The sequence below is a fragment of the Panicum virgatum genome, chromosome 7N (genome assembly GCF_016808335.1).
Source record: "Panicum virgatum strain AP13 chromosome 7N, P.virgatum_v5, whole genome shotgun sequence".
NCBI lineage: Eukaryota > Viridiplantae > Streptophyta > Magnoliopsida > Poales > Poaceae > Panicum > Panicum virgatum.
In genome coordinates, this window is record NC_053151.1 from 7,921,147 (window position 1) to 7,938,199 (window position 17,053).

The 17,053-nt window shown below is 47.7% G+C and overlaps 1 protein-coding gene across 1 annotated transcript; it reads left to right on the plus strand.

Annotated features, from left to right (window-relative positions):
• The first annotated feature begins 11,120 nt into the window (after positions 1–11,120).
• LOC120682061 (magnesium-chelatase subunit ChlH, chloroplastic-like) lies at positions 11,121–16,652 on the plus strand. The gene is made up of 4 exons (XM_039963810.1): positions 11,121–12,781; positions 12,941–13,023; positions 13,650–15,452; positions 15,560–16,652. The coding sequence occupies exons 1-4, from the start codon at positions 11,353–11,355 to the stop codon at positions 16,412–16,414; spliced, it is 4,170 nt and encodes a 1,389-aa protein (XP_039819744.1). The 5' UTR covers positions 11,121–11,352; the 3' UTR covers positions 16,415–16,652.
• The last annotated feature ends 401 nt before the right edge of the window (positions 16,653–17,053 follow it).

The following is a 17,053-nucleotide window of genomic DNA, read 5'->3' on the forward strand; positions in this document are numbered from 1 at the left end:
CATTTGTTTGTTGTGATGAACGCTTATGTACTTGAACAAGTTTTGGAATATGTCATCGGGATTGTCCCGTAGAAGCCTCCAATTACAAGTAATTGGGTCGATGAAGCTGAGGTGAGAGTATCCCTTTCTTCTGCAAGTATGTATCTCCATTCTACATGATACCGAATAAATCAAGAGATCAGTATGTTGAGATCATGCAAAACAATACGTAAGGAGAGTAAAATACTTACAAAACCCACAAGCCGACCATAGAGATGTCGAGGGCCTCCTGATGGAATAGTTGGTAAATTTCTTCCCAGTTTATCCATATAATGGCCTCCCCCCGTAAGAAATCGTCATCTTTAATCTTTGCGCCCTGCATGAAGATGCAATCGGCCATCGCACGCATGTAGTGCTGGTGCAGCTTATACATTTGCGTTGGAAGCACAGACACTACTTCGGGGGGTACAAGAGTTTTGCCGATCTCAAACGTCCATTTGACGACCACATCGGCCTTTGGAATATCTTCTCCCCCTGCAATCTGAGCGGCCGTCAGGTTTGATTCTTTCAGAAATGTAACAAAGTCTTGTTCTTGCGTCGTCTGTCCCACTACGAGAGGCTCTATTGATTGTTTCTTTTGGGCTCCGAGCTGTGGAACGTCGGATGACGACGACTTTGATTGTCTCTTCTTTTTCTCAGTAGTTTTGATAATTGTGCATTCGTAGTCTGAAGGGGGGGGTCTCTCGGAATGAATTTTTTTAACAAGTTTGCGTAATTCACCAAATCCCTTGTCGGATACACCATTTGTCGCCTTCCATTGCAGCAACTCCAAGGTGGTGCCAAGTTTCTTAAATCCATTTTGACAATCTGGGTACAACAACTTATGGTGGTCCTCTAACAACTTCTGGAACTTCAACCTCTCCGTTTCACTCTCACAGTCTGCCTGCACATTGTGCAATGCTTGCCCCAGATCGTCGCTGGGATCATTTTCTGCTACATCTACTTCGGGCTCTTCCATGGGAATATCATCATCGAATGCACCGATTCCAGCATTCCCGGGAAAGTGGTCGTCAAAATCTTCTTCTTCATTGTCTTCCATGGTAACCCCCTGTTCTCCGTGCTTCGTCCAACAAACATACTTTTTCATGAAACCATTTGCGAAAATATGACTGTGTAGGATTCTTGAAGATGAGTAATCCTTGTTATTGTTGCAATGAACACACGGGCAACACATAAAACCATTCTGCTTGTTTGCCTCAGCCACAGACAAAAAATAATGCAGGCCATCAATGAATTCTTTCGAACGTCGGTCAGCATTGTACATCCATTGCCGGTCCATCTGCATTTTAAATAAATCGATTTGAATTCTTTACACGTATCGAATAAATAAAATATATCAAACCTAAATTAAACTAAATGTAACATAACATGAATAATTAAAAGATATGCAATATCTATCATACATCTTGATTAATTAAAAGGGGTACTTAATCCATTACAGAACTTAACAAAGGAGTACTATACATGAAATTTAAAAATTCGGTCAACAACACATAGGTTTTCAACCGTCTTTGCGTTGGAACGCAGAATGTTCTAACGGATTTCTTGCTGGCGCAGAATAAGATGGCGGAGCTGAAACCTCCGAGTTTGGTGGTGACGAACCGTAACGCCGCAATAAATCCTCAAGATCAAACGGAGGTTCCTCGCCCCTTGCCATGCATTCTCTATATTCTTTTTCCAAATAACGGAGCGCTGCCCTATGAAAAGCACTAGGTTTTTTGGACCGACGACCTACTCGAGTTGTGCCCTTCTCTCCAGAAGGACAACGATCACCCCCACCGGCGCCACTCCCTCCAGCTGCTGAAGCCATATTTTACTGAAAAATACCTTTATTTTCCACAAAATTATAAATTCTTACCATTACAAAGCAAAAATTATTTACTATTACAATTACAATGATCAGATTAATAACTCTTGCAAATAACAATGAAATTATATAAAAAAAGACGAAATGTATCATTAATCCTCAAGAAATCTCTAATTAATTGAAAGAAATCTCTATAACTTCTAATTACTTTGACACCCTTCAGTTCCAGGAGTACACTCTTTTCAATATCCAGAAACCCTCTAGAAGAAAAATAAACCTTTATTTCTGAAAATGTATATGTCAGTAACCTCAACCCTGCGGTGATGACACTGCCTTTCGGGGGGACACGGTGCGGTACAAGGATGTCACCAATCGGCTAGTCGCAGCACCAACATTTACGATTAATAGGCACAACACTTGGCACAGGCAGCATGCTCGTTCATATGCTCTCAGTACAACAACGGCATGCTGACTGCGTCAAATGCTGTTTTCTTATCAATCGGAAGTGCTGGTGATGCGACCAACCGATTTGCGACGTCCTTATAGCGCATCGTGTATCCCTGAAAGGTAGTGCCATCACCGTTGGATGGAGATTAACGACGTATACTTGTTTCGAAATAAAGATTTTTTTAGCTTCTAGATGGTTTCAATGTGAGCCTGATTAAATACATCACTAGAGTGTCAAAATAATCCATTCATAATACAAAAAATTCTATAATATACTCATTTCATTAATTCATTCACGAATAAAAAAATCAACTATCCACAATATGGTCATATATACAAGTACATCACATGAAGTATCTACACTCATTCTAAAAATTTCTACTATCCATATACTCATCTAAATCTAAAAGAAAATTACACCTACATATGCAATCTAGCTAGCTAAATGTCCAAGAAATGAGCTAGCTACACATTTTCTCTATTTCTAAAGTATGAAATGAGCTATACAAGCCAAGGAAGAAGAGAAAAACAAGCCCCAAACCTTTAGAGCAGATGGATGGACGGGGAATCAAAGATCTTCACAAATGTGGTGAAGAAATGAGCAAGAACTCCTCTATCCCGAGCCAAGAACAGCAAGAAAACAAGTGAGCTGAATGGCTCGGGCGGGGGGAGAGGGAAGGGGATAAGGGGCGCAAGGCCTTTTGTCCCGGTTGGAGGCACGAACCGGGACAAAAGGGGGGACTTTTGTCCCGGTTGGTGGTTCCAACCGGGACAAAAGGCTACGCGGGCCTTTTGTCCCGGTTGGAACCACCAATCGGGACAAAAGGCTCCCATTTTGTCCCGGTTGGTGTCTCCAACCGGGACAAAAGGCCCCCGTCCCCCCCGCTGGCCCGGCTAGCCGTTGGACCCGGGACAAAAGCCACCTATTGTCCCGGGCCCAAAGGCTGCCGGGACAAATGGCCAGGAACAAAGGCCTGTTTTGTAGTAGTGTACGTTTTAGTGATTATCAGTGTAGGAATGTTGCATACACACTAGCATAAGCTGGTTGAGCCTTAGGTGTCTAAAGTTTCTTGATGTTCTTTATCCGGTATGCTGCAAGATGAAATTGATTCAAATTCACTAGCCCTAAATAGCAAGAAACGCAAGTTCAATATGAGTATCTCACTATTTGTCAAAACCATATTTTTGTGCGTGAGGTTTGTTAGTGTCTCACTATTTGTCAAAACCATAGTAGGTTGTCTTCATTCTTGAACCTTGCGGTGTGGAAGAAAAAGAATTCCTTTGTCCTTCTCTTAGCAGCCCCAATTTGTAATTTCGTAGTATGTTGTTTGATTATTTAATTTCACTTTGTGTAGGGAGCAATATGGCTAGCACAACGTTCCTAAATGCAAATCTTTTGTCATCACTCATATGGTCCCACTAATTCGTAAGCTTCACTCAGCTTATCATTCCACTCCATGGTTTTGTATCTGTAATTCTGATATTTTATTGCCTGTAAAATATTTCCATATGTTCCTTTCCATTTTACTTCATGTGATTAGGATCATTGGTTGCCTGCAGATGACAAAGATGGGGTGCGTTCTTTCTGTGTCTTCAAAGACCACGTTGATGAAAGAATTCGAAGGTCTGGATCTGTTATAATGTTTGTGAAGTTCAGAGATTGCCAAAGAGGTATCCTTGCTCTTGTATTTTGGCCAAGGCTGTTTACTTTACCCCATGAACCATTGACTCTGCTGTTTGCTTATATACTGTTATATTAGTTGAACTTTCCAACCAAGTGTTTGGAAAGTTTTAATCATTAGGTACCTTCTACATGAGTTCAGACTTTGGTGAAACAATGTTGAGATAGTGGATCCTTTATAATGGTTGCCTACTTGTTATCATCCCGACCCAACGTGTCAAATTTTTCTGATATGTAGTTCTCCTTAGCCATATTTTCGAGAGTTATATATAGATTTGATACCATGACAAAAAGAGGGGGCGTAAAAGCTCCTGCATGGTTTTCTGAATAACTTACATAAAATGCACCCTTGACCCTGGTCAAAGATGAATCATCATGGGCTTTTGATGAACAAAGAATAGTCCAGCACGTTGTTGGAGGCCAACTGAAAACCCAGGTTAGCTGATCATCACTGCCAGGGCCGGCTCTATGATTTCGAGGGCCCTAGAGCGAACCGGATGCTATGGGCCCCCTTAGACTAAATATTTTTTTACTTATATAACATGATAAAAAGATAGTAGTACTAATAATATATATTTAATTTTTGAAGAACATTATCGATAGTACAAACTAAAAGAACAGCAAAAAAGCTAGTATAGTTACCTCAAATACTTTATAAATAATAATACTTCAGTCCTTCGCGAAAAAACTTCTATGGGCATTTCTTGATGCAAAATCATTAATAATAGTATCAAGATCAATGATGCCCAAGATGGCGTTCTCGATGCTGCACATAGCCAAGCCATTTAATCTTCCTTGTAACATAGTTGATCTCAAATAATTTTTCAGGAGTTTCAATTTTGAGAAACTTCTTTCTGCTGAAGCTACCATCACAGGTACAGTTAAGAGGATCCGATATGCAACAGAGACATTTGGATAACAATCTAAAGTTGTAACAAACTAAAAAATCTCTGGCGCTAACATAAAATCATCTGGCAAAGTTACTTGCAATACTTTTAATTCAGAGAAAAAATCATCTAGATCAACATCGGATGATTTATCATCAGAAAAGACTTCTGCAAAAGCGGTGCAATGTTTTCGCAGATCATTATCATCCAAGGACTTCAGATTCTCTGAGTTGAATAGGAAACCAAACACCTTTTCAAATGTCTTCAGCTGTTCAAATCGACTAGTCAATGAAGCAATTGCAGCATCAACGATGACAAGAAAATAATTAACTCTAAAGGATTCCATAGCAGATAGTTGAATTTCTTCATCTTGATCATTTATTTCATCAAAATGCTTCTTCCTTTTACTTTGACGTTTTGTAGGAAATTTTGGCTCTATATCCATATCAGATGCAATGGCTTTTGCAGCCTCAATACTAGAGTGGAAGCCTTCATTTCTGTACTTTTGAAAATATGAGATGATCCCTTCAATTTGTTTGAGAGTAGCATCCATACAAATGATCTTAGACTGCAATTTTTTGCTCACCATATTTATAGAAAATAAAATATCATGCCAAATAACCATACCAAGTATAAACTCAAAATTCTCAAGTGTACTGACTAAAGATTGAGCATCACTTACTGCTGCTGGGTCATCAGTACAAACCTCCTCTACTTTCTGCAAGACTGATCTTATTTGGGGAGTTTGGTACCGGATAGGCTGCACACTCTTTATTCGACTCTCCCAACGAGTATTAGATAAAGGTTTCACAGTCAATTTTGGGACATTGTCAAGCAAAACCTTCCACCTTTTAGTAGAACGTGCAAACAATGCATATATTCGTTGTATAACACCGAAGAATGAAATAGCCTGTCTGCAAGATTTTGCCATATCACAAAGGGTAAGATTCAAACTATGACAAGCACATGGCATGTATAATGCTTTGGGGTTGATTTGAAGCAAACGATTTTGGACACCTTTGTTCTGACCATTCATGTTAGAACCATTATCATAACCTTGGCCTCTCACATCAGCGACATTCAAACCCAACCTATCCAATGTCTCTATCAATACATTAAAAAGGCCCAACCCTGATGTGTCATCAACCTTCAAGAAGCTTTTATTTTTAATGCGCCTAATGCGTTCTTGCAGCACAGGATCAAACTCAGCAATCATTTCAACTGTGCCCAAAAAATTGCCATTATTATCTTGATAAAGCTTCTCGTTTGATCCTCGGAAGGCCAAATTATGTTTGGCAAGAAACTTCACAGAAGAAATTATTCTTACCAAAACCTGTCTCCAACGCTCTTTTTCCTTTGCAATTTCTTGTTGCATATCATCATCAATTGTTTTATTTTTGCTTAACCTCAATCTGAGTTCATTCCACGTATTCATATTTGTTAAATGCTCAACACTGCTCTCATGTTCTTTGAGTCTCCCACTAAGACACTTCCAATCATTTAATCCATCAGATGCTAACAAAGACTTGCTCTGATTTGTCTTGAACAACTTGCAACAAAAATAATAAACTTTGCCCACATGTTTAGAGTAAACCAACCACTTTCTATCAACAACCTCCTTATTAGCTAACTTTCTGGAGTAGTAACCATATGAAAAGTGTCTACCAGTAGCATCCTTTGGAAACTCCAAATTCAATTCTCTGACAGGCCCTTTCTCAATTAATATATCCCTCTTCCTGTTGTCAAGATTATCCCATGTTCTAGGATCATAGATGGATAAAAGAGCATCTTCTTGTTCATCTTCATTTTGATTTTCATGATCAGATGAGGCTTGCAAATTTTCCTCCGGTGTACTATCCCCGTTGACACCAAGTTCTATGCTGCTTAAATTCTGCTCCCCTCCAACATTTTCATTAGCCTGAACTTCTGCATTTAAATTATGATCATTTTCCTACATTTCATCAGGTTCTTACTCTTGATCTTCATTTAAATCAGCATTACTTGACAGTTGAAAGAACTTGTGCAAAGCACCCTTTTGTGATTCAACGAGCCGTTCATCTTGTTTTCCTTTTTTCCTTTTCTGAGATCCCGACAAATGCTTCTTAGGTAACATTATAATAACACCTAAATTATGAATGAAAATGAATATAGAAATTAGAAGTTTAAACCTAAAAATCTAAGTATCCAACTGTAGTCACGAAGTAGCAGATTACTAGTACAAGCTAATAGTTACTTACCAATTGCAAAACGTTGCTAGCTTGGCGGCTTGCTCACGAGTGCAGTAGCAGGCGATCAGCCGATCACCAATCGGCAGTCGCCGGACGCAGGGCGGGCGGCCGGGAGGCGGCGGCCACAGCGAAGTCTGCGATGCGATGCGATGCGAACTTGCGAAGCCGGTGGACGCCGCGACGTTTCGACTGCCGAAGCCAGCGATCGACAGGCTGCCTGTTGGGCCTCTTCTGATGTGTAGGTACTAGTGTATACATATTTGATCCTGGGCCCCCCCTCGGCCATGGGCCCTAGGCGGTTGCCCCTCCCGCCTAGGCCCAGAGCCGGGCCTGATCACTGCATGGCATGGAGGGGTACCGACACTTTTTATCTTTGCACAACGAAGAAGTTCAAATTCTACCGATTACATTTTTGGTATTTGTTCAACGGTTTTGGTAAATAGCATATCAAGATCTGGAGATTATGCTTTGCCTAAATTGGATATGTTGAGGAGTTTTGAGTGCGTGGGTTCGGTTTTTGTGCAGTTAGGCAGTGATACTGGTGTATAAATCTGGCACTTTAGTGTTTATTAGGAGGACTTGGAGAGTAGCACGGATGAAAGGCAAAACTATTGTATGATTTGGAGAGTCAACTAGATATATATTTGCTAGATGATGCTGACATTTTCCCCTTGGCAAAACTGCATGTAGGGTTGAAAACGGACGGTAAAATTCCATCCCGACCGGCAATGTATACCGAATATGTGAAAACAGGAAAAACAGAAAACTAGGAACAACAGGCAAAACCAGAAGTGGAATCAGTTAAGGGATTTTCCTAACCGTAATTTCGATTCCCGTATTTAGCTGAGAAAAATCCCGCAGTATTTCCCATATTAACGCTAGCAAAATTTTATTTTAGCCCACAGACCAGACCCTACTTAGCCCAGCCAACCGACCAACGGATCACCCGATGGAGCGGTCCACCAGATCACCCGCTGGAGCGGTCTTGAGTATTGGGAGTATATGGCCTGATTGGTTTACGCAGCCAGCCAGCTTTCGCACGAAAGCTGCAGGCTCCCACGGGTCTGATTTTGTTTGGTTTGCATATGCATCCAGCCATGCTTACACCAAAATTCGGTTTGGTTACCCGCTCAACCAATTCGCTTTTTATATCTCAGTGCACCTTCACCCAGAGCAAGGCTTATGCTCTCAGCCTGCTGTGCTACTTTAATGATCTTTGTGCAGTATGAACTAATAGGAATTTAGGAATCCATGGTGAACAGCCATGCACCCCATTTTTGCTAGCGTATGGTGAGTAGCTAGCTTGCTTCTCTCTCCTACTTTCTCTCTCTTCCATATCAGATTCAGCTAGCTCCCAACCGCCCATAATACTTGCTCCAACACACATCCCTCTATTTTACCGCATCTGCAGAGCTAGGCCCGAAGTGGCCTTTTGCACTACATGGACCAGGCTCAAAAGCTCATCCAGCTAACCTATCAGAAAGTACAACTAGGGGTTTATAGCTGTTTGTTTGCTTATGTGGCAGAGAGAGAAAGGTAAAAAAGTTGAAGAGACTCTTAGGGCAGCCTCAACGGCCGATAGTGGTTTACTATAGCAGTTCCACGTCATCTTTTATCTTACGTGGAGCTGCGAGAAATTGAGAGAGAGAAAAACATGTCGCTGACCCTGGCGAGAGCCGATAGCACATCTCCCCATGCTGACTGGGATCCACTCCATCTCTCTCTTCTCTCGTCTCCATCGCCATGCCCATGCCTACCTATCCCATCTTCCTCAGTCCCTTGGAGGCTCGGACCCTTACCATGCATCTTCACCGCCGTCAACGCTGGCACAAGGACGGAGTGTAGCCTTGCCGTGAGCATGCAGGAGCTTGGCCGCTGCTGGGACTCCGACGCATGGAGGACAAGCTCGTCCCCCGCATCCAGCGAGGCAGGCCGGCTGCCGCGGCCGGTGCGGGAAGGTGTCCGCGGGCGGCGAGCCCGACTCTGGTGCAGGAACGCGGCCTCGGCATGGAGGAGCCTCGGCGCAGCGGGAGGATTGCGGCGCTCGGTCGGGGAGGCTGCAGCGTGCAGCCGACGCGCGGCGCGCGGAGGCGTGGCGTGGCCATGGTGCAGTCATCGCAGGGCGGGTAGCGGTGCGGCCGAGGCGCGGCGGGAGGGGCCTCCTCGGGCGGCGAAGGGTCGGCCGGAGCGCAGCTGGAGGGGCGCCGGCGTGTGGTGTGGCCAGCAGGTCGGCGGCCGGCGGGAAGGAGCAGTGGGGTGTGAACTGTGAACTGAGATGGGAGAGAGAGAGGATGAAGATAGGCCGATAGAGAGAGGAGCTTGGTGAGAAGGAAGACTGATTAAAAAAATCGTGATACGTGTTGCCATAAAGTTTGGTAATAAGTGTTATAGCTAATTCATTGGAAGATTAATATATAGTGCTCTCTATATCTAACATGGACAACATTATAGAGGGCTGCTCTCTATAACCGTTGCGAGTGCCCTTATGCAAGAGAGGCATCTTCACACGTTTCTAGGTAGTGACAGTAAATGAAATGGAGAGAGAAAGAACGAAAAATGATTATAGATCCACTGAAAAAGACAAAGTGAGAGACAATCTATTGTATGAGAGGTGTCTCTTATAAATTTAAGAGACAATAACAGTCTATATTATTGAACATGTTCTCACACCTACCAGGCTACGCCGAATGGCCGCAACCAAACGCACCCTAAACCCTAAATCCACGTGGCACTAAAGCTGAGAGGTGCATGCAGGTTCGCAGCATGCCAGGCGAGGCGACAGGCGTGGTGGCACTTTTTTTTTTTTTGAGAAAGCGTGGTGGCACTTTTATGCTGCTGCCGTGGGTAGTGGGCCGCAATGGGCCTCCGTAGATGAGTTGCTGGGCGCACCCCAAAGGCCGGCCATGCATGTATGCAGTTCTTTTTTGTTTAATTGTTTCTTCCTTATCTTCTTTTTTTAGTACTTTCTTCCTTATCTTCTTTAATCGTGCCTACATGAACCGTCAGCTTTTTCGTTGAACTTATTTCCCTAGGAGCTGAGGTATGCTCTTGTCATTTCTTTTCTTTTCGACTTCATTTTTCTCTTTAGAAATGTATCCTTTTTGGTCACTAGTGTTTTATGTATTGGTAAAATTATTTGTGGTGACTATTTGCATATATATCATATATGGCTATAATCCTTGTATTAAGTTGAATGGTTGAGGTGGTTATATGGTATTGGTGTTCCTGATTTGAAATATGATTTTTTGACTGTTACGGACGCGCTACCAATCGAAATGCATGGTTTTCAAAATCCCGTAATTCCATTTTCGTTTTCCTCACCGACATTCTCATTTCTGTTCTTGTTTCCGTATATGGTAACGAAAGTGGTTAGGGGGTTTTCCCGACCGCTTTCATCCCTAACCACATGTGGCCGGCTATAGTGTTAGCGTAGTAGCATAATGAACGGGGTGTTCACTAGTCTAAAACCCTGGCGCTCCTCCTGCATGCAGTGCTACTCTGTGCTTAGTAGTAGTGGCTTAATAAAATGCAGTCCTACAACAGTCCTAAACCATGCAAGCATGCAGTCGACATTGGTTTGTGGATGTCCTTATGCGGGCTGACAGAACAGGTCCGTGCTTTTGTGTAGGGGAGAAAGAAGCGCCACGTCCGCCGTTCCTGCTTCAGGCGACGTCGACCAACATCCATCCATCCATCATCCCCGTACCAGTTTGTCCGCGAACGCGCTCACGGGCGCATCATGCCATCTGCTGCCGCCGAGCCCAGCAATGGCATCAGCCCAGCAATGGCTTGCGGCTGCGCGCAGGCCGCCAACAGCGACCGCAACTTATCCGCGGCCTCATCGCCTCCGCAATCCCCCGCGCCCAATCACAGCGCGCGCCGCGGCGATCGCGATCCCCACTTTTCCAGCTCGGCCGCTCTGATGCCTCGACATCCATGGCCTCCCCGTCACCGCCGACGTGTCCCGGCTCCCGCCACCAGCCAGACTCCCCTGGGCTGAGGCACCCCTTCGCCGGGAGGAAACTCGCTGCCAAGTGCCAACCTATACATCTTCGCGCCTCCGCTCTCCCCTGCTCGCTCGCTTCCTTCCTTCCTTCCTTCCCCTGTTTTCTTTAGAGCCAGGGAAGTGCCGCCGGCAGCGGCAGCCAAGAACAAGCCAGCCATCTGTTATTGTTCACAGATTGTTTGTACCTGTAGATTATTTTACTGACTGTCCCGGCTCCTCCTCCTCTCCATCGATCCCTGCACATTAATCGCCCGCCCATGGCGTCGTCGTCTCTGGTGTCCACCCCCTTCGCCGGGACGGCGGCGGCGCAGAAGAGGCTGCTCCCGGCGCCCGCGCCGCCGCTGCACTCCTTCCTGCTCAGCAGCGCCCGCCGCCAGGCGCCACCCGGCGTCCGCCGCGCCGCCGCCACCATCCGCTGCGCCGTCGCCGGCGGCAACGGCCTCTTCACGCAGACCAAGCCCGAGGTGCGGCGCGTGGTCCCGGGCCCCGACCCGCTGCTGCCGCGCGTCAAGCTCGTCTACGTCGTCCTCGAGGCGCAGTACCAGTCCTCCGTCACCGCCGCCGTGCAGCAGCTCAACGCCGACCCGCGCCGCGCCGCCGCCTTCGAGGTCGTCGGCTACCTCGTCGAGGAGCTCCGCGACGAGGACACCTACCGCACCTTCCGCGCCGACCTCGCCGACGCCAACGTCTTCATCGGCTCCCTCATCTTCGTCGAGGAGCTCGCGCTCAGGGTCCGCGACGCCGTCCAGGAGGTGCGCGGCCGCATGGACGCCGTCCTCGTCTTCCCCTCCATGCCCGAGGTCATGCGCCTCAACAAGCTTGGCTCCTTCAGCATGTCGCAGCTGGGCCAGTCCAAGAGCCCCTTCTTCCAGCTCTTCAAGCGCAACAAGGCCAACGCCGGCAACTTCGCCGACAGCATGCTCAAGCTGGTGCGCACGCTGCCCAAGGTGCTCAAGTACCTGCCCTCCGACAAGGCGCAGGACGCGCGGCTCTACATCCTCAGCCTCCAGTTCTGGCTCGGCGGCTCGCCGGACAACCTCCAGAACCTCTTCAAGATGGTCGCCGGCAGCTACGTGCCCGCGCTCCGCGCCGGCGGCGGCATCGCCTACGACGACCCTGTGCTGTACCTCGACGCCGGCATCTGGCACCCGCTCGCGCCCCAAATGTACGACGACGTCAAGGAGTACCTCAACTGGTACGGCACGCGCCGCGACGCCGGCGACGGGCTCCGGGACCCCGACGCGCCCGTCATCGGCCTCGTCCTCCAACGGAGCCACATCGTCACCGGCGACGATGCCCACTACGTGGCCGTCATCATGGAGCTCGAGGCCAAGGGAGCAAAGGTCATACCCATCTTCGCCGGCGGCCTCGACTTCTCCGGGCCCACGCAGCGCTTCCTCGTCGACCCGGTCACCGGCAAGCCGTTCGTCAACGCCGTCGTCTCGCTCACCGGGTTCGCGCTCGTCGGCGGGCCGGCCAGGCAGGACCACCCCAAGGCCATCGCCGCGCTGCAGAAGCTCGACGTGCCCTACATTGTCGCGCTGCCGCTCGTGTTCCAGACCACGGAGGAGTGGCTCAACAGCACGCTGGGGCTGCACCCCATCCAGGTTGCGTTGCAGGTCGCACTGCCGGAGCTCGACGGAGGGATGGAGCCCATCGTCTTCGCCGGCAGGGACCCAAGGACAGGCAAGCCGCTATTCTTCCTTGCTACATATATTACCTGATTCATTCTGAATGTCTGCAACTCTGCATATATAAAGAGAGAGATTCTCTTGGTTGGTCTTATTCGTTTGTACTCGTCGAAGCAGGCAGAGTTTTAAATGTTTCTACTTGTGCTGCATGCAGGGAAATCACATGCACTGCACAAGAGGGTCGAGCAGCTCTGCACCAGAGCAATCAGATGGGCTCAACTCAAGAGGAAAACTAAGGTACGGCTGTCATTTCCTCAAAGTTACTGTGCATTAGTACTACACGAATTGCAAATTCTAGTATTGAGTACTGTAGGCAATTCTGCTGTTCTTCTCTTCTTCCACAAAAATTTGCGCAATTAGCTTTATCGTAGCTAACATTTAACTAGCTCCGCACTCCGCAGCTGCTTCACTGTCATGCTGAATCAGAACTGAAGAATTCCTAGTAGTACATGCCAATGACATTCTAGGATACATGTTAATTAACTAGTAGCGATAATGGGTATGCCACAAGTAGTATGCTATGATAGGTTTTCAGATTGACACTGAAGCAGCGGAGCTGAAAACTGAAGAATTTCTTAAACAACTGACAAAACCCCTGATATAGACTCTGCAACGCATCGCATCTCATGACAAAACAGCATGTTATTTAAAACAGGTAACTTGTAATGACAACCGTTAGCTGCCAACTGGTAACTCAAGAGCATCAATGGATTGTGTACATACGGAAAAGATTAATACTTTGGTTGCATAGTGGCCTGTTTTGTGCTATTTTCTTTTCTCAGCGAAAGCTTTGCATTTTTATGAGTGAGAATGAAAAATGCATATCTGAAATTAACTCGGATTTTTTGGTCTGTTCGTTGCAGGAGAAGAAGAAACTTGCAATCACTGTTTTCAGCTTCCCACCAGACAAGGGCAACGTTGGGACTGCAGCCTATCTGAATGTGTTCAACTCCATCTACTCTGTCCTCTCAGACCTCAAGAAGGATGGGTACAACGTTGAGGGTCTTCCGGATACACCTGAAGCCCTCATCGAGGAGGTGATCCATGACAAGGAGGCCCAGTTCAACAGCCCCAACCTCAATGTCGCTTACCGCATGAATGTGCGGGAGTACCAGTATCTCACTCCCTACGCCTCCTTGCTGGAGGAGAACTGGGGCAAGCCACCGGGTCACCTCAACTCTGACGGTGAAAACCTCCTTGTCTATGGGAAGCAGTATGGCAATGTCTTCATTGGCGTGCAGCCCACTTTTGGGTATGAAGGTGACCCGATGCGGCTCCTGTTCTCAAAGTCTGCCAGCCCTCACCATGGCTTCGCAGCATACTACACCTTCGTTGAGAAGATCTTCCAGGCAGATGCTGTTCTGCACTTCGGCACACACGGATCCCTTGAGTTCATGCCGGGCAAACAGGTTGGGATGAGTGACACCTGCTACCCTGACAGTCTCATTGGCAACATCCCCAACATCTACTACTACGCCGCAAACAACCCTTCAGAGGCCACCGTCGCCAAGCGCCGGAGCTACGCAAACACCATCAGCTACCTGACACCACCGGCCGAGAATGCCGGTCTCTACAAGGGGCTCAAGCAGCTGTCAGAGCTCATCTCCTCTTACCAGTCTCTCAAGGACACCGGCCGTGGTGCGCAGATTGTGAGCTCAATCATCAGCACTGCAAAGCAGTGTAACCTTGACAAGGATGTCCCGTTGCCTGAGGAAGGCGAGGAGCTCCCACCAAAGGAGCGTGACCTCATTGTTGGCAAGGTGTACGCCAAGATCATGGAGATTGAATCACGGCTCCTGCCGTGCGGTCTGCACGTCATCGGTGAGCCGCCGAGTGCCATCGAGGCTGTGGCCACACTGGTGAACATTGCTGCCCTTGACCGCCCAGAGGAAGGCATCAGCTCACTGCCCGGCATACTTGCTGCAACAGTGGGCAGGGACATTGAAGATGTGTACAGGGGGAGTGACAAGGGCATACTGGCTGATGTTGAGCTTCTGAGGCAGATAACTGAAGCCTCACGTGGTGCCATCACTGCCTTTGTTGAGAAGACCACAAACAGCAAAGGGCAAGTCGTCAATGTCGCTAACAATCTCAGCACCATTCTTGGGTTTGGTCTCTCAGAACCGTGGGTGCAGTACCTGTCCACGACCAAGTTCATCAGAGCAGACAGAGAGAAGCTGAGGGTCCTGTTTGGATTCTTGGGGGAGTGCTTGAAACTCGTTGTGCAGGACAACGAGCTTGGCAGCCTGAAGCTTGCCCTTGAGGGAAGCTACGTTGAGCCTGGCCCCGGTGGCGATCCGATCCGTAACCCAAAGGTTCTCCCGACAGGGAAGAACATCCATGCTCTTGACCCGCAGGCGATCCCAACTGCAGCTGCCCTCAAGAGTGCCAAGATTGTTGTTGACCGCCTGCTGGAGAGGCAGAAGGCTGACAATGGTGGCAAGTATCCTGAGACGGTTGCGCTTGTCTTGTGGGGCACCGACAACATCAAGACCTACGGTGAGTCGTTGGCCCAGGTTCTGTGGATGATCGGTGTCCGGCCTGTGGCTGACACCTTTGGCCGTGTCAACCGTGTGGAGCCTGTCAGCCTTGAGGAGCTTGGACGCCCGAGGATTGATGTCGTCGTCAACTGCTCGGGTGTCTTCAGGGATCTTTTCATCAACCAGGTACGAATTGATGCATTGCTGCACTGAACAACTGAATGATTCACTTAGTTATGGAACAGAACAACTAATTAACTAACAATGTTTTTTATTTGATGCGTGGCGTGCAGATGAACCTGTTGGACCGTGCAGTGAAGATGGTCGCCGAACTGGATGAGCCAGTGGAGATGAACTACGTGCGCAAGCATGCCCAGGAGCAGGCAGAGGAGCTGGGCGTCTCGCTGAGAGAGGCAGCAACAAGGGTGTTCTCCAACGCATCCGGCTCCTACTCATCCAATGTGAACCTGGCAGTGGAGAACGCGTCGTGGACCGACGAGAAGCAGCTCCAGGACATGTACCTGAGCCGCAAGTCCTTCGCCTTCGACAGCGACGCTCCGGGGGCAGGCATGAAGGAGAAGCGCAAGGCGTTCGAGCTTGCCCTGGCCACCGCCGACGCCACGTTCCAGAACCTCGACTCGTCGGAGATCTCACTCACGGACGTGAGCCACTACTTCGACTCCGACCCAACCAAGCTGGTGCAAGGGCTGCGCAAGGATGGCCGGGCGCCTTCCTCGTACATCGCGGACACCACCACGGCGAACGCGCAGGTGAGAACGCTGTCGGAGACGGTGCGGCTCGATGCGAGGACGAAGCTGCTCAACCCCAAGTGGTACGAGGGGATGATGAAGAGTGGGTACGAGGGAGTCAGGGAGATCGAGAAGCGGCTCACAAACACTGTCGGGTGGAGCGCAACATCCGGACAGGTGGACAACTGGGTTTACGAGGAGGCCAATTCCACGTTCATCGAAGATGAGGCGATGAGGAAGAGGCTCATGGACACCAACCCCAACTCGTTCAGGAAGCTGGTCCAGACCTTCCTAGAAGCCAGCGGCAGAGGCTACTGGGAGACATCGGAGGAGAACTTGGAGAGGCTCCGGGAGCTCTACTCGGAGGTTGAGGACAAGATCGAGGGAATTGACCGGTAAAATATTGATTTGACCAATGGATCGGCTCCAGCATTATTCCTACAAGGAGAAGCTCGGAGCTCTATTCTGTCTCAGTGAGTTGAGATATTTGTAAAATGTGTGATTTATATAAAGTCGTAACATGTAATAATACAGGAGGATATACACAATGTTTAACAAAGAGGGTGGCCGTGATTGGAAAAAAAAGAAGCATGAGTTGAAGAAATGAAGTTGTTTTGTGTAGAGAGTTTTTTTTCAATTCTCGTTTTTTCTCAATTTTGTTATGGAGAACGAGTAACAAAGATGGAGGCCTGGAGCATATTTTAGCCTCAACTTCACTTGACTTTGAAACTGAGGACCAAAGATGGAGGCATGGAGGCATGTAGCGTGGGGGTACTGCGAGTGAGCTGCCTGTGTTAAACCTGCTTTGTAGATGGAGGGTAAAACACTCCAAGCTGACTGGGCGGTGACCGGAGGAACCTACATGGTGTGCCACATCGGACTCAAGGATGAAGTTGGACCGGTTAGAATAGTTTAGGTACTGAATTGGACTTTTTATAGTTCAAAGACCAAATTGAGTCGAGCACCATAATTCATGGACGAATTTAGCTACGTCCTGTTTTATGTCTGGTATTAGGGTTTCTGGTGGAATACGGCGAA

Bases quoted from the DNA above. Each gene is read 5' to 3' on its own strand.
- LOC120682061 (XM_039963810.1), top strand. From the start codon at position 11,353: ATGGCGTCGTCGTCTCTGGTGTCCACCCCCTTCGCCGGGACGGCGGCG. The intron at 12,782-12,940 runs GCAAGCCGCTAT...TGCTGCATGCAG, and splicing joins CGGCAGGGACCCAAGGACAG to GGAAATCACATGCACTGCAC. The intron at 13,024-13,649 runs GTACGGCTGTCA...TGTTCGTTGCAG, and splicing joins AACTCAAGAGGAAAACTAAG to GAGAAGAAGAAACTTGCAAT.